A 25,158-nucleotide genomic window follows, 5' to 3' on the forward strand; every position below is an offset into this window, starting at 1 on the left:
GTGACGACATCACGCAGAAGGTTCCCAATGCGTTTCCACGCAGCGTCTCGTTCCCTACTCAGGGAACCAGGGTTACATCTGTAACCTGAGATGATTTTTATTTTTGGCACAAAAATGTTTAATTTAAGCCAATCATTAAAAATGAGACTTAAATGTTGTGACAGACATTTTCATATTAAAAAACCTTACAAAAAACAAAACAAAACAAAAAAAAGAGTCACAAAGATGTGCCCAACATGTTCAGCTATAAGAAAGGTCATATGGAATCATTGCACTAGACTAACAAATTTCTTTTAACAAAAAATATGTAACAAAAGGAATAATTTCTCCCAAAAGTTGGTTTGGAGCATTTATTAAAAACAGTGTACAAAAACAAAACTGCATACAAACATAGATCAATGTGAATACAAGCAAGCAAGACCCCAGACAGAGTTGAAGATAAATGTTCGTACACCGAGGACGTTCTGTTAGCTCAGTGTGGAGTCGTATGGAATGCATTTCTATGTACATTTCTAATCCTCATCCTGGTCAGCAAACACCGTATACCGTCATGGTTTGACTTCACTGCAAAAAAACTGTTAATGATTGTCCTAAAATGAATGGGCGCCCGCTTTGAAGACTGACTGAACACATGCATGGATCAGGAAGACAGTCTGGGCTTTGAATGGCCTTCAAGTTTCTATATACAAAAAAGACAAAATGCTACTAATTTGCATTTGCATTATTTCTTATTGCCACTATTAAACACAGATTTGTTCAAAGCTTATCATCAGGTGTGAAAATTTGACTTGTTCTTGCAGAAAATAAAGGATCAAGAAAAAAAAAAAAAAGCAGCAAGAGCTCTTCAAGATCAAGAAATAAAAATTAAAATCTTGCTCAGACACACGAATATATACATACACGTACATTCAAGCATCTAGAAATCAATCGCATTTACGTAACATTACAAATGACAGCCTAGACTAGAATAAAGTGCGTTATTGCCCAGAAATACTTTGCCATAACGGAAGGGTCTTCTCGTCTTGAGGCAGCAGGTGTTGTCGAGAGGTCAGCGGGAGTGGTCGTCGTCTTAAAATTACATCGACATTCCAATCAAAAGGAACGCCACTTCGGTCACAGTTCCCAACATGAACCCTGATTCGCCGGTTAAGCTCCTCCCCTGCCAGCAAGCAAGGAAAAGCAGGTCTTTCATTGGTTCATTCAAGAATTGATTGGTTGAAAGGTTTGGAGGAAGGACGGCAGCTCTCAGTGGTTCCTCACGCTGTCATCTTCATTCGTCCTATGAAAAAAAAAAAAAAAGTGTGGGAATTAAATACGCAATCATGACTAATTCATGAACTTTTTTGAGTTTCCAGTAAATACAGGGCTTGTACAGCACACTGTTGATATGGAAACCACACAACAGAACAACAACAGAATCATCATCTTCCATTTAGATTTCACTTACTTGCTTCCTGCCACCTCTGAACACTATTTTTACCATATTTTGAGCACTACAAACCTCTCGTCTTATGGTTTAGACAACGGTGAGATTTAGTTTGAGATTCCCGTACTGCTGTGTAACAAGGCTAGGTCACTAGGTTTGGAAACAGAGCTACTGTAATCAGCACTGAACATTTCTGTGACTCATTTACCCTCACATGATAACAATAAAATCACATTCATCACAAAAATATATATTATCCTCTGTCACCACTACAGGGCAGCCCAGCCAATCAAAAGCAGAGCTGGAGGTGAAGACAAAGAAAAACTCTTTCGCCACTCTTTCTCACACACATTTAACAAAGACAAACAGTGAACACAGTGCACAACTGCAAAAACCACAAGACAACAGATACAAATCAACTGGACAAAAACAGTAAGCTTGTACAAGGCCAAACAAAACTAAACAAAAAAGGACAAGAACAAAACAGCAGCTGATCCCAATTCTCACACACACACACACACACACGCACGAAGCTTCCTGGGGTTAAAGGCGCTGTGTTAGATGGGTGGGCATTGACGAGGTGACACGTGGGGCACCATGCCATGCTGAGCGTTTCATGCCAAGCGACCAACCACATAAAACCCCACCTACCTGCCCACCGTCCCCAACCAATGGGCTGCTTCTGTCTACCTGTCTATCTGAAAACCAACCAATTACAGCGTCACAATGCAAAGAACAAACGTCCCCTTCACATAGTGTGACCTGTACTCAATGCACCATGTCAGATGTTTATCAAGGCTGCCGTTATGACATTTTGCAAATAATCTGATATAATAATGCAATAAAGTTCCATGAGAATTTTATATAAGAAGGTGTTTTTGCATTGGCTTTAGAGTGAAACTATAGGCGTTGCTCTCTCGCTCACCTGCGGACAGCTGACTGTGGGACCTGCGTCGGGTGGTGGGGGTTTTAGAAGTGGAGGAGAGGGTCGAACCTGCGCTGCTGGCCCTTGAGATGGGTAGGGGCACAGGGGTCACGGGAGGAGAGTCCAGCTACAGCAGAGGAAGAACCATTATTTTGTGATGTTGGCCTGCATTTGTAGGGCAATATGATTTTTTTTCCATTTTTTTTTTCCTGGATTCTGTTTTAATAGTTCAATTAAATCTTAGTAATCAAATAAATAAATAAATAAATAAATAAATAAATAAATAAATAAACTTTTCATAAATTTGTTTTTATTTTGTTTCCCAAATCCTCTGTTAGAGTTTTCCATTTCATTTTTTCTGGATTATTTGGTTTTAATGGTTAAATTAATTTTATTAAAATTTATAAACAATTAAAGTCGCACACCTGTAGGTTATAGATAGGTGCGTAGGAAAAAAGACTGGTATAGTCAAAATATGAAAAAAAACAGGAAAATCCCACACACTATCAACTTGCAAAACAATAAAAAAGGTACTTTATTAGCAACGTTTTGATCATAAGATCTTCATCAGGCATAACTATAATTTATAAAAATTTAACAAAAAGTTACATTTTAGGGCCCTGTGAAATCAGTTTTATTTATTGAGTTTTCCGTTTTAATTTTTGTGGATTATTCAGTTTTAATGGTTAAATTAAATTTTAGTAATCAAAAAGCATGTCTAATTAACTGAAATAATGAAATGTATAAAATGTATTAAAAGTTTAACAAAAAATTACATTTCATAGCTATATTTTGTACCAAATTCCAAATTTTCTGGATTCCATTTTAATGGTTTAATTACAATTTAATAATCAGAAAGCATGTCTAATAAACTGAATTCACACTTAATAATTACATTTTATAATTTATTAATTTTTACAATAATAAGGTCCAAAAAAAAAAAACAATTATGTATTAAATTATATATATATATATATATATATATATATATATATATATATATATATATATATATATATATATATATATATATATATATATATATATATATATATATATATATATATATATATATATATTTTTTTTTTTATTCATTTATTTTTTTTCTTCAGCTAATGTCTTTTAATTTTTATATGAATCAAAAATGTTGGTAATCAAATGAAGGCATGACACATTAATTTAATTAATGTTTTAAAATATTTAAAATTTAAAAATATTTAATATTTTAACCAAATGAAATTGTAACAATTCCTTTTATTTTTTTGGCAAATGAAGTGCTGCACAACAGAGGATTATTATCACAGGGAGCTATATTTTTGTCAAAAAAGATTGGGTTTGAATTGTGAGAACCACAGCTCAAATTCCTACACAAATCATATTTTAAATATGAATAGGAGGGTAAGTGGAACAGTGAGTGTATTGTGGCACACTGCAGTAGCTACAGAGGAAAAGTTGTGGGTGAAGGACTTTTCATTCAGATCTCAAAGATATTTTTTTCAGACATGGACAAGTGAGAATGCATGTAGTTGTGATTGTGTACCTCCACGCTGTCATGAGTTGGTGAAGAGGACGTTGAGGAGTTCTCTGCTTGGCGGCGTGAAGACGACGAGGGGCCGATCTCAACAGTCCGAACACGCTGAGCGAACTTCAGAGAGCACACCGACTCACTGACGTTACTCTCTAGAGGAGACACCTGACACAGAGAGAGGAACATTGCAGTTTAAGTGGTGTGAGAAGCTGCATCTGAGAGAATGTGAAACATTACATTACACTTCTGTAATGTAATGCATTTCTCAGTTATATAATGAGGGCTTTATGTACCTTTTTTGTGAACAGTGAGCTATGACATCATATAATTTTCCCTGTCCACAGTTTCCTCAGCAGATTTTTTATTTTATTTATTTTTCAAGAAATTCATTATATTTTGAAAACTTGTGATGGGATCTGCTATTATAAAGAATTTAACTACTTTGGTTTAGATTACATTTAATTCTGATTCCAATAAATTAAATAAGTAAATAAATACACAAAAAAGAAAAAAATGACTGATTTAAACATTTTATGTATAAAAAAAAAAAAAAACAAGAATAAAGGTGCATTATGCAGGAATCATGGTAATTATGAGAAATATTTTTAAAATACGTAAAAAGCACCCTCATAGAACTCAATTACAACTTGTAAACTCAGATTTTTTTTGCAGTGCCATGTGGAAACCCTTAAAATGGAAACGACTTCAGGGGTAAATTTAGTTAAATGGTTATCTTGTAATATTTCTGTTTAATAATTCCCATTTTTGGCTATTGTTAATGTCTTAATGCAATATTAAAACATAAAATGGATAAAATACAGTTTAAATGTAGCTAACACAGAGTTGAATTACTAATGTCCCTCTAAATAAACTTCACAATAAAGCATTTGCACAACGACTTGTTGTATTGCGGTTTTGTCTATTGCTCAAATTACACAGACTTGGAATTATGTGTTTCTATGGCAGGAAAATTAATCTGAGGACATGAACAGCTTTGAGCAGAAAGCCCTGTGTTGTCCTCTAGTAATTATGACATGGTGTGAACGCAGCATAACATCCACTGGTAAATTGGGCACAAAATGACCAGGAACATTTATATTAAATATATTTTGATTTCCTTTTTACTACGACAAACTTTATGATCCATTAGCTCTTGACAAAATTCTTCAGCATTTGAGGTGATTTCTATGGTGATTAGAATAAAACAACAGGAGAGTGTGCACAAAACTGCTTAAAATACTGCACCTGCTCATGCTGTACAAAGTACAGTCTATATCCCATAAATCCATTATAATCCACTCAAAATGTGTGGAGATTTAAAGTAAGCCTCTCTCCACACACTGAGTGCCATTGTAACCCTGCTGACCCCTCTATATGAGTGCTGATGTGACACACCTGCACCATCATGAGGGTCTTGCTGTCTCCGCTGAGCGAGTCCTGCAGCAGGTACGTGAGACGCGAGTTCCTGAAGGGCACGTGTGAGTGTTTGGAGCGCAGGGCGTTGATGACATCTCCCAGCGCCGACAGTGATTTGTTGATACACTGAGCCTCACGCAGACGGCTGCCCTCGGCGCCGGATTTGGCAATTCGTTCTGAACCGGCCAGATCCACCAGATTTAGCTTACCTGCAATTGACAAGTGATTATATCATATTTGCTTTTTCAATTATTTTAAGGATTATTTAGAACTGTGTGTACCTGAGGAACGGTGGCCCGTTGAAGAGTTGAAACCCGCCACTGTGACGATAAGGAGGGCGTGAGAGCGAGAGCTGTGCTCGTTTAGATTAGTGCACGCTGTTGCCCTGTTCATGTGACCCAGGTCAAACACCTGCAGGGTCAAAGGTCAAAAATAACGAATTAGGCTAAAATTGGTCGACGCTCGTCTATATGACAAGACCTTGAACTGGAGCACTGAATATTGAATATCTTGTTAAATTCTCTCAGAGGATATTAAAGGAATAGTTCACCCAAAAATGGCAATTATCCCATGATTTATTCACCTTCAAGCCTTCCTGGGTGTATATGAATATCGTCCTTTAGATGAACACAATCAGAGATATATTTAAAAATATCCTGGCTCTTCTAAGCCACTTTTTTGGGCTTCAAAATCACACCGCCCATTCACTGCCATTATACAGCTTGGAAGAGCCAGGATATTTTTAAATATATCTCAGATTGTATTCGTCTGAAAGAAGAAAGTCATATACACCTAGGATGGCTTGAGGTTGAGTAAAACATGGGGTAATTTTCATTTTTGGGTGATCTATCCTTTTAACAGAACTTTAATCACTTTTCTAGCTATTTTTGTAGTCATTTATTATTAAAGTTATTTAGTATTACACTAAAAATTAAGTAAACATGTTGGTAACAACAATTGTCCTTGTTACACATTATATGTACTTACAATACTATAGAAATAACAGTAAATTATGCATAATTACAAGCAACTTACTACAATTAGATGCCTTAATATAAATATAAAACTTTTGGTTTCAATTAATTTTAAGTATATTTTTTAATATATTATTTATTATATTTCAGTATATCGATTTAGTAGTAATAATACTTTTTTCCACACACTTTATATAGCAGAGTAACTATGGACATGCTCCACTAATGTCTGGCCTGACAAACAGACAAACTGCCCTAACAAGCTTTTTTTTTTTTCTTGAAAATTATGCATGCTCTACCTTTTCCTTGAAATAATTATAATATTTTGGGATGTATATTACGTGTCTTTAACTACTATGTACTAACATTTGATACAATGCACTTGAGTACATACATGTTTTTACATTGTACTTTTATTTAAAAATTACCTGTGTGTAATTACAGCTGTATTTAATTTCTATAATTACATCTATAATTACACTTGTTGACTCCACCCTTCCCTTTTAACCCACTCTTAGATGTCACCATACCATCAAACCAAACCTACCCGTATCTCGCCTCAATAGCAGCACAAGTGTTTTGCAACACAACATGGCATAAGTACATTGTACCTAACAATTATTTTTTGATACAAGTACATAGTAGTTAAAAGAAACCTAATATAAAGTGTGGCCAAATTTTATCATCTAACGTTAAATTCCTACATTTGTGAAGTCCATGAATTTATTTGGACTAAAGTCAATTCTCAAGCATGGAGTGACAATAGGTGGTTTGGATGCTGTGAGTTTCACCTTGTTAATGTCCTCCACGCTCTCCACTGTGAACTCGGTGAGTCCTGGCACATACAGCTGTCCACTGCCGTCTGGACACATCTTTATATCCAGCTTCTCATTGGGATTGTCACCCAACAGGTTCCTAAAAACAGGTTCAGATGAATGCAAATTAATAAAACCAAAGCAGCTGCTGTATAAGGAAGCACTGCTGAAATTCAACAACAATCAGCTCATGTTGAAGTTGGCATGAAAATAATTTTTTTCCCCTGTTGTGATGTATATCCAAGAAAAAAAAAAAAAAAAAAGGGTAGGACTTGATTTTGTCCATTGGGAATTAATTGGATGGTTGCGACAGGTTGTCCTGTCCTCACATAAGCACGTCATCAGAGAAGATATGTTGCTGCAAGAGGGAGGGGACGTTATTTTGATTAAAGATTACTAGGGTATATGAATTTGGGGCACAGATTAACATTACAGAGGCAAGCAGAATAAGAACCTACACACATCTGTTTGAGTTGCATAACCCAGGAGGAGGGGAAAAGTGAGGGACAGGGTGACAAACAGACCGGGCCAGCAGAACTGGATGTGTGATCTGTGATCTGTTTATGTCTTACAGATGGCTTGAGAGATTTTAAATCTAATCTGTTTTTACATAACTGCTGACCTGCAGAATCTGTGGCACACATGCACTTCACAGTGACCCTGGGACAATTATATAAGAGTGCTGAATATGCTGCAGTGCGTGTCTGCAGTGACGTCACACTGACAGCCCATCATCAGATTCTACCTCCTACTTCCACTGTGTGGTTCTACTTGTGGCTGGTTTTCTCACCGAAGTGTCTCATTGTAGATTTCCACCATGCTGACAGTGATCTTATAGTCCCAGTCAGGCTTTTTCTCAGACACTTCAGAGAAGAGCAGCCGCAGAGCACGCTGGTTAATGCCAGGGTCCTCAGGGACTCCCTACAGGACACACAGAGACACGAGTGCACTACACATTAGGCACTAAAATTTGAAAAACAATATGTTACAGTTGATAATCAATAAATGACTGATTTAAAAATGTTATGCTATTTTTAAAAAAATGTAATTCACTATTTCTAAATGTAAAAAAAAAGAAGTTTAAATTAACAGTGTTATTAAACTATACCAATAATAATACTAATAAATGTCTAATGGCCTATAACCAATATATAACTAATATACTGTGCATCTATACACTATCGCTTTTATTCAGCAAGGACATTGATCAAAAATTATAGTAAAGACATTTATCATGCTGCTATAAATAAATGCTGTTTCCACAACAATATTAAGCATACAACCGTTTTCAACATTGGTAATAAGAAGAAATGCTTCTTGAGCAAATTAGAATGATTTCTGAAGAATCATGTGACATGAAAAGGACAGACATCACAGGCCATGAGAAGATGTTATGCAGTCTATATACCTCCATAGTGTATGTCTTTCCAGAGCCAGTTTGCCCGTAAGCAAAGATGCATACGTTAAAGCCATCGATACAGGAGGTGACCAGAGACTGCACTTCCTGGAACACCTGTCCAATCACAAGAGAAGGGACTGTATAATAACTGATACAGAAAATACAACCATATGAGAAACGATGAGTTCAGGCACTAACCTCCTCCTGAGTGGCCTGAGTGGGAAAGACTTTATCAAGTTCAAAGGTCATGAGCTTGCCCTTATTGGATAAGTAGAGAACAGCATCATCATCAGGGTCAAAGGTCACTAGGTTTTTGGTGTCAGCAGCATCCGTTTCTCCAGCACACACGGGGCGTACGCGACACAAAACACGAATGTTTCCTGAAAAACCAAGACGATAAAGTCTTCATAGTTAGAATGTGAAAATCTAGTTTAATTCAAAGACATTAGACATTTTGTGAAGATCACAAACAATTCTCAGGTCTCACCTTTGAGGCGCACCAGTTCATTGTGGCATTTCTTCCTCAGGTTCATCTCCCGCTTGTATTTCCGCAGCAGTTCTTGGTTTGCACTGCTCACCTCTCCAATCACCTGACAGATCTGTAATCACAGACAAAGCTCAACTCTTTGGCCATGTACACACTGTAAAAGTTTCAAGAGTGACAATTGTATTTAAATATGGCAGTGAACGATGTTCACTCGAAGCTGCACGTGCACAGTCGCACACTTCATATGTCACGATTGTGTAGAAAAAACTAAATGCAGCGCACCGGAGGCATGCAAAAATGAGTGGGGGAAGCCATTTAACTGTATTCAAGTTAATGAGAAATAAATGCAGCGCTCAGGAAAACTGCTATAGAGTTAGCGTCACTATAGAGTCACTGTAGAACTGATGAATGCGGTTCATAGGTTTCATAAAAAGAGCATGATGTGTGCCAAATCATTCGCCGTAGGTATACTTAAATGATTAACTCAAGACAAGAGGCAACGCAAAGATGTGTGAAATAAAACATCATCATGTTTTAAAGAAGAGTGGCTTAGAACAGTAACAAAACTTCAAGACATTTACAAAATACCCCAGTTACATACTTCAATTTAAATAGATTTTTGTCAGTGGGGTTTATAAAAAAAATTCACATGTTCACGTTTCTTAAATGTTTAGCAAACAGACCTCTTCAGTTGCTTCAGTTTGTTTCATATTATAATATTAAAAACATTTTAACTGCTATAACAAAAAGTTTGGAAACGCCCTAGAAAAGTGGGGTTTTGGACAATATTGGCATGAATCCTTTTTCATTTGTGATAATTTTGCACTGATAAGGGACAACACAAACTACGAAAACATATTTTATTATATAAACAGTTTATGATAGAAAAAAAACTTAAATTTTTGATTCATCAAAATATCCACCATTAGCAGCTATCTGACCTAAACTGGGTTCTAAATGGTTCATTTTATTCTAAACTTAATTGACAATCAGTTGTTGAAGCTATTAAGGTGTGCTGAGCCAAAAATCTTTTACAAACCTGGGCCAAGTTTAAACCAGTAACCAGGCATCACAGCTGGCAAAGGTGCATGTCTGACTTTGACATGTTTATGTTGCCATTATTATGTAATCAGAATGAAAATTATTATTGCTGGTCTTCAATGATAATGTCAAGTTACTTTAATGTATTTGCACCCAAAAATGATAAGGATTTATGCTGATATCATCCAAAACCACACTTTGCCAGGGGTGTTTCCAAACTTTGAGGGCAGTGTATTATAACAGTTTAATATCTTATCTTATCTTATCTTATCTTATCTTATCTTATCTTATCTTATCTTATCTTATCTTATCTTATCTTATCTTATCTTATCTTATCTTATCTTATCTTATCTTATCTTATCTTATCTTATCTTATCTATCTCGCATCGCATCTGTCACTTTCAGTTAATTTAGTTGTCAAACGTTGTTGCCATTCCTCAAACTACTGAACTGTGTGGGTACAGAACATGATTAAGCACCAAAAGGTGAAATGGCAACGCAGTGTGTACGAGCTGTGGTCAGGCTGGTGTGTTTGTGTACTTGTATGCGATGGTCTCACCTCCTGCTTGGCCTCAGTGATAGCTTTTTCCAGCATGTAAGGGAAGTCCTGCACCTGTCTCTTCAGACAGTTGTAATCACAGGTGAGGGTTCTCAGGGCCGGCTGCAGGGTCAGGAGGTTCATCCGCACACCTGTACATACAGAGCTTTAGAGGCAGGCAGGAGCATGTGCATTCAGTCATACACATGTACTTCGCGCTTAAAAAAAACTATTAAACATTTTTTTTTAGTTAAAGTTTTTAAAAATACTACAATAATACAATTACTGTTCTACTGTATTAAAATGACTAATAAAATATGATTTTAATAATAATATAATAACAATTACAATTTTAATATTAAGCAATATAGGCCTTTAAATATATTTTTGGCTAAATTTTAACTGTTATTTTAAGGTGTCTTTGTTGCACTGTAATTATACATTTAAGTACTGAGTAATATTAAGTAACTATGTGTACTTACTATAGGGTTAGGACTATGGTTTAGTTGCATGCAATTATGCATAATTTATAGTTATTACTGTAGTAACTGCATGTAACATATGTAACAATGACACTAAAATAAAGTGCTACTAGGGCTGGGCGATATATCGAATGCTTTTGTCACGTGCATTTCGTCAGTAAAGCCGGTTCCCTGATTGCCGCTAAATCGGCATCACCTGCTTTTAAATGAAGCAGCATTTAATAAGCCACGCAATAACGCGATATTGCGTGGCTTATCAGTGATCTACGGCTCTGTCTATTAAATGTAATGGCGATTTAGCGGCAATCAGGGAACCGGCTTTACTGACGAAATGCGCGTAACAAAAGCATTCGATATATCGCCCAGCCCTAAGTGTTACCTTTTATTTTAAGGTGTCCTTGTTACACAAATAAGTACAGAGTAATATTAATTAAAAACATGTACAACATGTAGAGTTAGGGTTTGGTTTAGTGTTAGTTGCTTGTAATTATGCATAAATTTACTGTTGATACTATAGTAAGTACATGTAATGCATAACAGGTGTTACCTATTTTTTGCTTTGAGGCTGAATTGTCATGAAAATAACGTCACAATGCAAAACATCTTGAAGATTAGCTTCACTCAAACACACTGTCTCACCTGCTAGGTTCTCATGGACAGCCTTCATCTCGCTCTCCGCTCTGATGAAAGCTTCCTCGATCACTCTGTTCTTCTCCTCCTCCAGACTCTGCATCTCTGCCTCCAGCTGGCCCTGAGCTCTCTCCATCTCACCCTCATACACCAGGATCTAACACACACACACAGCACTGTCAACACATCTGATCCTGAGGTCAACAGAAGCACTACACTGTTACACTGAGGTCATAAGCTCTATTCAAACGGTAAACGTTTTAAATGAGGAGTTACATATAAGGTAATTACACATTAAAGGATAGTTCACCCTAAACTGCAGTGCTACTAGTCTCACGAATGCACATGTCTTGCAGCCATGCACAGAAGACCAACGGCCAAGGTCAAGAAAGTCATTAAATAATACATTTTAATTTTGGTTTGTGTTTCACCAAACCTTACTGTATACCCAAGAACAATTGGAACATACACGCATGTGTCGTTTTTTTTTTTTTTAAAAAAGTTTGACGCTGATTGTTATTCACTGCCATTATAAGAAAAAATAGGTCGATGAAAGAAGGGCATATGGCATTAGAACAACACCAGGAGTGAGTAAATTACTTAAATTAAATTTTAGGGTGAACTATCACTTTAAGGGAGCTTTTACAATGACAGCTAGTAAATCTGCAACTCACTGTATGACTGCTTGATTATAGCCGTTTTTGCTCAACTATACTAAGGTCACTGTCAGTGTAAACACCCCTCTACAGACGTACACATCACAGATCAGCACAGAAAACTGGCTTTCTGCCTTCAAGTAAAGCCAGTTATGAATTCTGAGGTCTCTGACCAAAGCAGCACAAACACCACCAGTATTAAAGACATCATCTACTACTGACCACAGTCATTTGTTAGACTAATTTAATGCAGTGAGGTAAGTGAAAGACCTGTGGGGTGGGTGGGGGGGCTGTTGGTCACATACATGGAAAGGGCATCTGGGGTCACACACCATCAATACTATACATCTGCAGTACACAACGGGGTGACATCAACTATTTCACAGTAGATAACAGGATTACTAGCGCAAGAACACTAAATTATGACCCTGAAGAGAATGTGAGCTAGTTACTCTGCAAAGTTTGAGGGTTTCATAGGTCAAAAATGAACATCAGCGAACATGAATCTACATTTGAAATTAGAGCTTAAAATGGGACAAAAAGAGTAAATAATTAAGTAAGTAATTTCCTATAATCACAGTTGCAATCTGACCCATGACACATTTTTGACCTTTGACCCCTGCCGGCTGCAGAGTAATCTGGCCGACCTTGGAGAGCCTGTGGGTGACCTCCGTGTTACCCCCACCCACCGCTTTGGAGAGCAGACCATATAGACGGCCACGGTCCATCCTTAGCTGCAACGCAAGTGAAGAGATAGAGACGTTAACCGGCTCTTCCACAACACTGCAATCACAGAGGCCTTAAACTAGACTTATGGAATCCAGTCAGAAACGGAATTCACAGTATAGAGCGGAATGTTACGGAATCTGGTAAAAGTAGGGCTGTACATGTTCTTAGTGTCTCTGCTTGAATGAGCGGCGCAGTTTCGTCTACTACTCGTACACAAGCATGCGTGACGCTCGTGGTTTCAGCATTTGCCGTCTCACTATATCAGGACATGCAGGTTTGGTCAGTGCATACACATATAAACTTTTAGAAATGCACATTTACTTCATATTTCATTAGATAGAATAAGCCGGGCCGAAAGCAGGGTTTCATAATTACCGAGGTCAGAAAATGTAGATTGCTAGGGGGGTATGGGGGCATGCTCCCCCGAGTAAATTTAGATTTCCCTGGTGTATATGTGTGCATTTTTAAGACGTTTTAAGGCCAACAAATTGGATAACAATTTAAAACCATGTCAACAAATACTTGCATGCACAGTTTTGAGGCAGCTTAAATTACATGTTTGATAATTTCATGACTTAACTTAAAACAGAACAACGACGGTGCACGGTCGTAGTTTATTATAGCTTAAATAAAGCGCAAAAGAAAGTAATTATACAGCGCGCGCCGGCGCATTTGCTCATGCAATTCTTGAGTGCGCGCCACGAGCACAGTATAACGGCTGATTGGACATGTTAATGTTAATGTGTCGTGTTAATTTAATAATTAATAAGAGTTTTACCGACATAGCCTGACATCATCTCATCTGACCGCAGTTCACTGTTGTTCAACTGAAGCTCCCTCGTCGTCACCTGCACCTCTTTCCCGCTCGTTTGACTTGCGCCTGGTGCTGAGGTGAAGTCGGAATGCACCTCTGAAAAGTGTCCCGTTTGTTAAGGATAGCTCAATATAAACGCAGCGTTTTAAAAAAAAGATTTTTATTTTTGGTATTTTATATGCTCTGTTGGTGGTTTGTGGAGTAGCATCACCAGGGGGGATTTTTATCCCCTCCGGGGATAAAAATAATTCAGCAGAGGCAGGGATACATAGACCAGAAGACCCCCCCATCCCCCCCTACGAATCGCACCCTGATGACATGAACACATGAGATCTCCAGAGCTGCTCTGTTGACAGTCACTTCACTAGCGTTTCACCATTTCTTTTAAGAAAACTATCATCAGACACACAGAAATGGAAAGATCTTCACAACAACCTGTCATTTCTGAAAAAATAACACTTCATAGGGCAACATTATTGTTAAAAATATAATAAAGTTAAAGTTTTATGAATATAATTGATTAGACAACCTTTTTATTAAATTTAATTCAAGTCCCCCGTAGTCAATTTTATCCATTAACACGCACCTTTGATCACCATATTGACATATTTAAACGTTTTCTCCTGTGAAAAAATATGCGGATCAATGCGGATCAATGAATATGCAAATCAGCCCTGCCTCCATTTGCTAATGCAGCTCAGAGAGGTAAACACTGCACAATGGCTCTTTACAACATCAGACACATAACAGAAATTAATATAATTATCCTCTTGCTTGACTATGTTATCAAACATCTAATAATGTGCAGCTAATGTTACACAAACCCATTCCCGTTCACCATGTCAGAGTCAGACAGCTGTCTTCTAACAATCAGTATCCTCACAAACGCTTTGAACAACGTAACAAACACCAGTGATTTCAAACCGCGGGTTTGAGACGGCCTTTTTTTTCACTGCAGTTTTAAGGAGAAAATACTCATAAATTACTGGAATCCAGAAAAATTAAAACGCAAAACATGAAATCTGGAAAAAAAATAACCCCTGGATATCAAGGGCCCTATTACACTTGTATCAAAACCCTTGGGATTTGAGAAGACTTGAACAGACATCAACAGACCACCACGGTCATCATAAACGTGGTCAGATCTAAGAAGCACTTGGCCACATGATAATCCAGGACACTCATGCTAAGAATCTATATCAGAGCGGCTTGTACCTGCTGCCGGAGCTGACTGCTGGTTCTCTGGGACTCGTGGAGCTGCTGTTCGAGCTCTCTGAGGAGCTGTCTCTGCACACCCAGCTGCTCCTGCAGCGTCTGGTTACGGGCCTGAGCCTCCATTAAAGCCTGCTTACACTGAGCCGACTCCACTTCAACCGTCTTAGTCACATACTGCAGAAACAGACACATTAAAATCACTTTAATTAGGTGTGCATATTGTTTTCATTCATCAGCACTTAAGAATGAACATATGGGTGCGTTCCTCATAGCAAGTGGCCTGTGTATGTGTCTTCACATGGTATTTGGCATCCCTAAATGTGAGTCCAAAATGTAGGGAGAATATATATGCAGTCTGGATGGAGACACTTTCTTCAGCTTTAATACTTGTGACCCCTTTTCACTGCCATTATAAAGCTTGGATGTGTCAGCATACTTATTATAATATCTCTGATTGTGTTCATCAGAAAGAAGAAAGTCATATACACCAAAGATGGCTTGAGGGTGAGTAAAGCTTGGGGTAATTTTCATTTGAAAGTGAACTAATCCTTTAACTGTATAATTACACTGTAACAATGACACCTTAAAATAAAGTGTAACCAACATTTTAAATTTTAACACACTTTCACCTTGACCGGCAGCGGTAGTGCAGCCTGGCGAGACAGAGCCTCCTCAGCATCACGAAGCCGTGAGGTCAGCTGCTCCTCGCTCTGGCTCCTGTGGAGTGACGCCTCTTCCAGCTGCTGTTGGAGGTCCTGTCTGTGCTGCGCGGCCTCCTCCAACTGCTGCTGCAGCTGAACTACTACACCCGTCCTCTCCTGCACCTGCTGCTCCAGCGCTGCCAGTCGCCGCTCCCGCTCGCGGCACTCCTCGTCCTTGCGACACAGCTCTCCACGCATGGCCTCCACATCCTGAGACCGATGCATTACATGATAAAATAGAGAATAAACAGCTGTGAGAATAACCACAAGGCAGATAGCATTTCAAGCATCAAGTAATCAATCGGATTGTATTTGAGGTTTGCAGTGTTTCCCAACTTGGCTGGGTGGTAAGCTGGTCCGTTTATGGTAGTGTGAATATACCTGGCTGTGCGGGCAGTGGGCAGTAGAGCAGCTGGTCTGGGTGTGACTGGCCCTCAGCTCCTGTTTGAGCCGCTGGTTCTCACTCTCCAGCACCTCGAGCTGTTTCTCCAGATCTGTCGCCCCCTAGACACACACATACACATTTACTTAGCTTACTAAATGAGGACTTTCTGTAGACTTCTAATGATTTTATATACACTTAATTATAATTATCATTGACAAATTCTAACCCAAGGCCTAGCCTAAAAAATAAACTTTTAGAATTGGGGGAAAATAGGATTCAATATATATATTTTTTTAAACACTTTTTTTGTAGTTAATATCAGTCTCAAATTAACAAGACAAATTATCTGCAAAAAAGCCTCTATAAAAGTAAGTTCAAGCTTACATTCCAATAAAACATTTTGGCAAGACTATTTTACAGTGTCATTGTTACATATTTTACATGTAATTACTGTGGTAATAACAGTAAATGACACATAATTACAAGCGACTAACCCTTAACCAAACCCTGGCACATTATTTTACAGTCCGCATGTACATGCTATGTACTTATCCAATTATAATTATTATTGACAAATTCTAACTCAAAGCCTAGCCTAAAATAAACTTTTAGAATTGGGAGAAAATAGGATTCAATATATATTTTTATAATTAATCTGTTATCACATTCTGATCAGTCAATATGAGCAAATGTTTTGAATGGTAGTGTGCATCTTCCTAAAGATGTATATGCATATGCTTTGCATACAGTATATATCTCCAAGAAGATGCACACTACCATTCAATTTTTCTTTCAATGTTTTTGAAAAGTCTCTTCTGCACACCAAGGCTGCATTTATTTGATCAAAAATGCAGTAAAAACAGTAATATTGTGAAATATTATTAAAATGTAAAACAGCCGTTTTTATTTTAATACATATTAAATTTTAATTTATCCTGTAATGCAAAGCTGAATTTTCAGCATCATTACTCCAGTCTTCAGTGTCACATGATTCTTCAGAAATTATTCTAATATGATGATTTGCCCAAGAAACACTTTTTATCATCAATGTTGAAAACTGTTGTGCTGCTTAATATTTTTGTGGAAACTGATGCTTTTTCAGGATTATCTGATGATTAGAAAGTTATGAATGATGAATAGAACATTTATTTGAAATATAATTTTTGTAACATTATAAATGTCTTACAGTTTTTCTCAGTTGCTTTGGTGCATTTCTCACATCACTCTTTACATTTGCACAACAGTTAGTTCATTCTCCACAACATTTAGTCATTTGTGCACATCATAGTAGCAGTTTCTCATTCCTTCGAACAAATTGCAAATGCTTTTGGGCATGCATCAATTGCTTTCATACAACTCTCTACTATTTACAACATTATCATTTGCTTATGTCATGTCAGTCAAAATTAACTATACTTGTGAATGCTGAATAGTCGTTCCATATAAAACTAATAGTCCTCATTTCATTGCTTGAGTCATTACATACAAAAATGTTGAACTAGTTGTCAAAATCTGTCACACAAATTTTACACATTTTTTTAAAATCTTTTTTTTTTTTTCTGAAAATGTCTCCTAAATTGAACAGTTTCTCTCAAGTGAATCTCAACTTTCACTGAAAAGAAGGGGTGTGTGAAGCATTAGTTGCAACCAATGATAAACCACTTCTCTACAATCACTGTCAGAGGTGAATCCCATAAACTCCCACTTTACAAGCATTTACGAACCAAGCAGGACATAGTGTGTACCATTTCTACAATACTGTGACACAGAAATGAAAGGTCAGCCTCGTGGAAGAGGGGTAAGGGTGCGGGGAAGAAGGGGAAGGGGACAAAACAGGGGAAGAGGAAGAAGAGGCCAATAGGCAGATCCCTGATGAAATCAGGGCTACAATTGTGGATCATGTTGTCAATCACGGCCTCACAATGGCTGAGGCTGGTCGAATGGTGCAGCCAAATGTTGGGAGAACCACTGTAAATTCAATTATTCAAACATTTCGTCGGGAGAACAGGTGTGTATAAATGGACAGTAATTCAGCACTAAACAATCTGCGCTGCACTACTGTCATTGTGTCATACATGAAGCTTGCAGTGGGACAAGGACTTGTCACTGTACGTTTTACATTTAGACGTACAGCTTTACTGCATCACACATTTAGTGTATTGTAGTGTACAGTAGTGTTACAGTAAAGATTTGCCATATGTACTGCAATATTGTTTACAGTTGTGCACAGCTCTACCCAAAGGGAGTTTATGTTTGTTGCAAATAAGGGTGTATTTTTTCTTTTGCACAATGCTGTGAACAAATTAGAATTGCAAAGAGCATATGCAGTAAAAATGTGAAACATACATATTCAGTGTCTTGTACTCAGTTACCTCACTAAATACAGTAATGTGTAACTTTACTGTATTTTTCAAATGGCTGTGCAAATAGTATATAGTGCTGTCTTGAGCATTCTCAGGTAGTGTCACCAAGATCTGACTTTTTTGCATTGGAAAACACTGACAGAGCAAACTGTCATAATGAAAACATGACAAAGCCATTTGACTATCTTGTTCATAAACAATGGTGTCAGGACTTTTCATCTTGAAGACACTGACACTTTCATTGACATAAATACTTGCTTTTGAGGAATGACCTATCCATTTTGAGCAAGTGACACGCTTTTGCAGGTTATCAACTAGGTTTTGCAGTTTGTACTAATTGTTTTGAGAACTGCATGAACTGTTGTGCAAATGTAAATATTGATGTGAGAAATACACCAAAGCGACTGAGAAAAACTGTAATTCGCCTGTCACAACTGATCAATTTAAGTCCTTGCTATATAAGCTATATATATGTTAATTATTTTATGAACTAATATATATATATATATATATATATTTTTTTTTTTTTTAACTCAGAGCATTAAATTACTGTGCTTTTCAAAATGTGGGGGTCAGGTAAGATGATAAATAAAAAAAGAAATAATAAAATCTCAACTTAATTGTGTGTATATATACACACGCACGCACACACAATTAAGTTGAGGATTCATCATATTTAGCTTCTTGGGACAAATTTGTCAAATTACAAATCTAAGTACAGCCATGCCAATCTAAAATTAGAGATCAGATCAGAGACACTCTGCTATCAAAAATCTAGATCACCAGGTTAATACTCCCTCTACCTCCCATCATAAAATTTAATCAGGTCAGTGTTCTTTATGAAACAACAGAAATGCGTTTTCAAACAAGTGTGGTGACTTCAGCCCAGCAGGATCAGGTGATTCATAAACAACTCTCCCTGTCCCTAATAATTCCTCCCTCTATCCCAGCTTCAGTCTCTCACCAGCTCCGAGCGCAGTCTCTCCACCTCCTGTGTCTGATCCACTAGTTTCTCCTCCAGCTCCTTGACCTACAAAACCAAACAAACAGCATTAGAAAGCCAAATCTCTTTAAAAAGAAATGAGTCAGCATGTTCCATGCATTCACCTTTATGAGGTATCAATCTACTTTAATCCAACCAGACAGAAACAATGAATATCGATTCAAATAAGGTCACGATACATGGCGGCTGAGGAATGTAAATTATCTGGTAGTGCTCTTGTGAGTCTAACTGGAAAACTGAGCCCTATTCTTTATGTGTAACGTACCTGTGTGCGCAGCCCTGTAATGAGAGCGAGTTGTTCTCCCTCGTCTTTTTGCAGTTGCTCCTGTGAGTGAATTTTACTCACATGTAAATCCACAGGCCTCTGTGTTAAAGCACTAGAGCTCCTCAGACCTACACAGAGACACATACAAACACACTCTTTATGCCTTTAAGCAGCTTTTTCTCATTATTAGGTCACAAGATATGTCAAGCTGCATTAATGTAGTACTTTATACAGATTGTTTCACTAAGAAAACAGGAAAGTGCTAATGTTGCAAAATTCACCAATTATGAAACAAATTCAATTTTAAGTATACAGACCTGACGTAATGACGCAAAGGCAAACTCGTATTTCCCACGGAAACCTACCAGTACCACTCAAATTAAAAAACATTATTACAAGTAGAGCTGTCAAAAGTACAGACTTTGGTACCTATTGGTACTGAAATTTAAAAATGTGATGCTTTGAGCACTGTTGAACGGATTCGTAAACATCTCTGATTGGCCTTTGTGTTCTGGCGCTCATCGGATATGTCTGATTGGCTACAATGATCAACACACGGCAGCATTTGAAAGCAGAAGCGTTTGAAAGCAGGCGTCTATTAGTGGACTGGTCTGCGATAGACGCCTGCTTTCAAAAGCTCCTGTGTGTATCTGTGTAAAGCGCTTGGTGAAGTGCATCATTGTGATTTTGGATCATTTTTAATCAAAAAAAGTTACGGACTGCAGCTTTAAATGTCCGTCTAGTTTGAACTTGCCGCTTGCTAGCAACTGCTTTCTTGCGTTTAAAGAGCTAATGAAATTTCATCTCAAGTCAATATTTTCTGTCTAATTATTCACTTGATTGGTAAGTAGCCATGTAAAAAGCAGCGTCAGGGTCCTAATCATCCTGTCAGAGTTTATTCTTCAATAACAACCGGCTGGATGTACATTATCCCTTGAATATCAACTTTGACAACAGTGTTTAATTATTTTTAAAAAAGGGTTTTTTCCCCATTTCCAGACACACTTCAATATAAAGTGTGACCAATAAATGATATTGAAATTATAGTTTCACATTTCTCACCTGTAGGGGACACAGCTTGGTTGAGCTGGACGCCGTTCAGTCTGAGCTGCTCTTGAGGTTCTTGGTTAAAGGATGAATGTTCCTCGTTATGGTGGTTGTCGTGGTTGAGCTGGTGGTCGTGTGTCTGCAGTCGCTGTAGCAGCAGTCGTTTCGCTGCGTCTTCGCTGCGCAAGCGTGCCTGGAACTCACAAACGCGCTCTTGCAGCGTCTGCACAAACACACAAGAAATCTGTGTAAATTCAACCATGAAAACCAGCTGTGCCAAATAATATTATACAACCTGAACTACGCAGAAAAAGCAGACAAGCAGGAAGAACTTTTATACAGATAAGTGGGAGGAAGTTTCTAAAATGAAAATAAAACAAACAGGATTGCTGAGAAAGTGCTTTCTTAGAAGAACTCTTCAAGTGTCATTTACACAAACTACTCGTGTCATCCCAAACACATATGACTTTATTCCCATTGAAAAATCAAAATTATTTTATCTGTATGATTGTGTTGTAACAGCCAGAATTATCTCATGTAATCAAAAGGAAACAAAACAATCTTTTAAAATGACATGAGTAAAGATGACAAAATTAAACAATTCCTTTAACGTCACAAGAAACCTTAATGAGCAAGTGACTATTTCTACTGGCACAAACTACCTTGGATAGCTTTCAGGAACTCCAAAACGACTATAAAACCTCTAGTAGAGAGACTTAAGGAAACAGGGAGAACTATGAACATGAGACTTTACAGCAGTACAGTGTGTTTTGTAAAGATGACGTCAGGACGAGGCAAAGCAGCTCACAGCTAAGCACAATGAAAGAATCAGAGGGAATTACGTAGGCAGACGTCCAGGAACAGGACAAAGTAACCTTCTGTGCAGGTGAAATGGAGAGAAGGCAGTGCAGAGACACAGAAATCAAGAACAAGAGGGAAGAAGAGAGCAGAAAAGCAAGAAAACAAAAAGATCAGTGATGTAACATTGATGGATGACAGATGACACACAAAACAACTTCTGAAAGTCAAACAACTTCAACTTCACAGGAAAAATTTTCACATACCAACTCTTTGAGATGCTTTAAAAATGTGAAGATTTGAAAATCAAATGTCTTTAAATCCCGTATGATTCGTTAGGCTGGAATTCAGCAGTGCCTCATTGTACCTTTACAGGTAACACTGCCTGGTCAACACAGAGAGATCTAGAGAAGCACATACAAAGCTATTGCACATCTAAACTATTGTTTGAATTGAGAAGAGCCGTCAATGCTATGAAAAGCAGTGGCCCGGACAAACCATACATGTGATCTCTAGCCAATCGGATCTCTTCTGTGCTCATGGTATGCTGAAAAGACTGGAAACCCAAGCACACTCAAACCTCTATCACTCTAGATTGTCCTTTTCAGAGACCCACCCCTGGAGATCAAAGAGAGGAGGACTGTACTCCTAATGTATCATTAACTTGGATAACAGTGGATCATGTTATGTAACTCCAGTCGAGCTACTCGAGTCATATCTCGACGTTTTGACGTAAAGAGGCACAAAGTCACTTACTACACAAAATTAGTTGCAATGTAACTATCTATAAACTAAATATTTATGTAAACCTCCGATCAGGAGTAATGGTGGGAGGAAAACGACTGAAGATCAACTGGATTGCAGCAGAAGCTGGTTTTACCTGACAGACTTCACTTATATTATGATGCTGTCATTTACATTTTAAGAGAGAGAACACTGTGTGAATAAATTACTTTGTTAGTGGCACTTCAATGCAAACCAATCCTAAATAGTTCAGTGCATGTCAAATAAAATCTGTCATACATTTAATCTCACGTTTTTTTCAGTATCAGTATTTATTTATCCTTATTCATTTCAAATACAGTTTCTGAATATTATGTTCTTCATGAAAAGTAGCACTGTATTTCAATGGAAACTTATTTTTTACTGTTAGTTACATGAGGCAAAAGTTAGAATCAAGGATAAATTGAAATTCCTGGCATTTCAGCAACTTCTGCTCACATATTTGAAGGCTGCTATTGGATCACTGAAGGTAAACTTTATGAAGAGCTTATGACTTAACTACGTTCTGACTTAAAAACAAATGGGGCAACCAAATAAAGTAGAGTTAGTTATAAAACTGGCTAGTTACCTCTAACGTGGACTTCACTTTCCAAATTAAGAACGAACTTACAAACGGCTGGTGTAACCAAACCCAGGATATCAGAGACATAGGGATGGAGGTATTTAACTTATTTGGCAACCAATAAACAACCACACATCAACGCAGTGGCACCAACCCATCATGGTGGGCAAACACCACTCACATTTTCTTCAGAACACGTAAACATTTAGTTTTAATTGTCAACACGTGGTCCAATCCTTCATTATTTACTAATAAAACAATACATTTAAAACACAGAAACTGAAGAGGTGTTTTAGATCTGATACAGTCTAAGAAACAAAGTCAGCGAATGAGCAAATAGCAACCCATCTAATAAACTAAATGAAATGTGATTTGCCTGCAGATGTTGCCGAGGGAATCTTTCACTGAAACAAACAGAGCCTGTGGTCATTTACAGCTGCGCTGAGAAGCCCTTAAGCAGATAACATAGTTTAAACACAGAACACAAAGGCAGCGCTGCCTGTTAGCTGTGACTTATTAAACCAATTACGCAAAGATCACACAGATATAGAACAGACTGGTCACACAGAAACCAGCTCCTCAGTGATTTGATCTGGTGATGATGATTCAATCACAACACACTAGCACAGAAACAGATGGTTGAGAATTTAATGCATATATACACACACATGCTCCCTTACATTTTTTTTATGTATCTGAAAGAAGTCTTTTCTGCTCACCAAGGCTACATTTGTTTGATCAAAAATATAGTAAAAATTGTGAATATTTTAAAATGTAATTGATTCATGTGATCAAAGCTGAACTTTCAGCATCATTACTCCTGTCTTTATGATCCTTCAGAAATCATTCCAATATGCTGATTTGCTGCTCAAGAAACATTTCTGATTATCATCAACGGTGAAATCATGTGCTGCTCAATATTTTTATGGATGCATTTCTCTTTTGTTCAAGAAGAACAGAACTTATTTGAAATAGAAATCTTTTGGAATGTTATAAATATCTTTACTGATTACAAACTAATGCATCCTTGCTGAATAAAAGTATTCATTTCTTTCAAAAAAACCCCCCCAAAAAAACAAAACGGTAGTGTAAATGGTCAATAAAGAGAATCTTTAGAAAATGAGTTGTCGGTTTTTGCCAGACCATTGATATTCAGGCTGGTGGTTTTTAGAAGGTTTTTAGAAGCAAATCCCTAAATCTAGTTATGAGCAACAATAACAGTGATGCTTGCCTTAGTGAGTACAAGAAATAATATTGTCCAGGCAGGAGGTTAATGCTGAATCTTTAGCCAATTAAGAGGATGATCCTTTAATAATGACAAAAATCCCAGAATGCTTAGTATGAACAATCAGAACGGTTGTGCTCGTCTTAGCGAACACCACTCGCAGGGTCGTACCTGTATCAGCAGCTGCTGCTGTTCTGAGGTTGCCGTTTCAGAGCGGTCAGGGGTCAAACAGTGGCGCTGAAGAACAGAGTTGGGCAACGAGAGAAAGGAGCTCTCCTCCTCACCATCACTCATCAGGATATCCAGGGAACTCGCTGAAGAAAACACAAGCACAAACAGTAAATATGGTTATCATTACGACAAAGGTAAATAGGTAACGCTTTACATTAAGGTTAAAGTTAAAGCTAAAATGATTAGCTAAAATGAACTATCAATGAAAAATACTTTAAGCATTTATTACTCTTAAATGTTAATTTCAACATTTTCTAACATTATTAAAATCAAAAGTTGCATCTATTAATATTTAATGGAACTGAGCAAACAAACTAACAACTACCATTAACAAAGATAAATAAATACTGTAACAAATTATTGCTCATTGTTTGTTACTGTTAGTAAATGCATTAACTAATGTTAACTAATGCAGGGGATTTCAAACTTTATGATGCCAAGGACCCCCAAATATGATGAACCTTTTATGAGGGACCCCCTTCCTAAAATCCATCTATATATTTTTATGTAAGACAAAAAAAATTAAACTTTAAGATATACAGCTATGGAAAAAATTAAGAGACCACTTAACATTGATTTCTGAACTTGGAGTGGTCTCTTAATTTTTTCCATAGCTGTATAGTAAGTGTGTGACATTATTAATACAACATATTGTTTCTAAACTTAAATTGGCTGCACTTAATGTTGGATATATAAACCCCCCAAGGAGGACATTTTTAA

The 25,158-nt window shown here is 37.3% G+C and overlaps 1 protein-coding gene across 5 annotated transcripts in view; it reads right to left on the reverse strand.

Annotated features, from left to right (window-relative positions):
- Positions 1-336: 336 nt before the first annotated feature.
- kifc3 (kinesin family member C3) overlaps positions 337-25,158 on the reverse strand; it is a 54,277-nt gene continuing 29,455 nt past the window's right edge. For 4 of the 5 annotated variants that reach the window (XM_067389677.1, XM_067389675.1, XM_067389673.1 and 1 more), the window contains 19 exons: positions 24,379-24,521; positions 20,855-21,062; positions 19,793-19,920; positions 19,489-19,554; positions 16,158-16,280; positions 15,699-15,986; positions 15,076-15,249; positions 11,671-11,818; positions 10,571-10,701; positions 8,971-9,082; positions 8,682-8,863; positions 8,493-8,597; positions 7,875-8,005; positions 7,061-7,184; positions 5,577-5,706; positions 5,275-5,504; positions 3,892-4,044; positions 2,352-2,478; positions 337-1,279 (listed from right to left, as the gene is read on the reverse strand). In XM_067389677.1, the coding sequence (XP_067245778.1) occupies positions 1,257-1,279; positions 2,352-2,478; positions 3,892-4,044; positions 5,275-5,504; positions 5,577-5,706; positions 7,061-7,184; positions 7,875-8,005; positions 8,493-8,597; positions 8,682-8,863; positions 8,971-9,082; positions 10,571-10,701; positions 11,671-11,818; positions 15,076-15,249; positions 15,699-15,986; positions 16,158-16,280; positions 19,489-19,554; positions 19,793-19,920; positions 20,855-21,062; positions 24,379-24,501 (2,706 nt within the window). In that variant the 5' untranslated portion in view covers positions 24,502-24,521 and the 3' untranslated portion in view covers positions 337-1,256. The remainder of the gene's footprint in view (positions 1,280-2,351; positions 2,479-3,891; positions 4,045-5,274; positions 5,505-5,576; positions 5,707-7,060; positions 7,185-7,874; positions 8,006-8,492; positions 8,598-8,681; positions 8,864-8,970; positions 9,083-10,570; positions 10,702-11,670; positions 11,819-15,075; positions 15,250-15,698; positions 15,987-16,157; positions 16,281-19,488; positions 19,555-19,792; positions 19,921-20,854; positions 21,063-24,378; positions 24,522-25,158) is intronic. The other variant, XM_067389674.1, reaches the window with a different exon arrangement.

This window comes from Chanodichthys erythropterus, chromosome 7, assembly GCF_024489055.1.
Source record: "Chanodichthys erythropterus isolate Z2021 chromosome 7, ASM2448905v1, whole genome shotgun sequence".
In the NCBI taxonomy this organism is placed as follows: Eukaryota; Metazoa; Chordata; class Actinopteri; order Cypriniformes; family Xenocyprididae; genus Chanodichthys; species Chanodichthys erythropterus.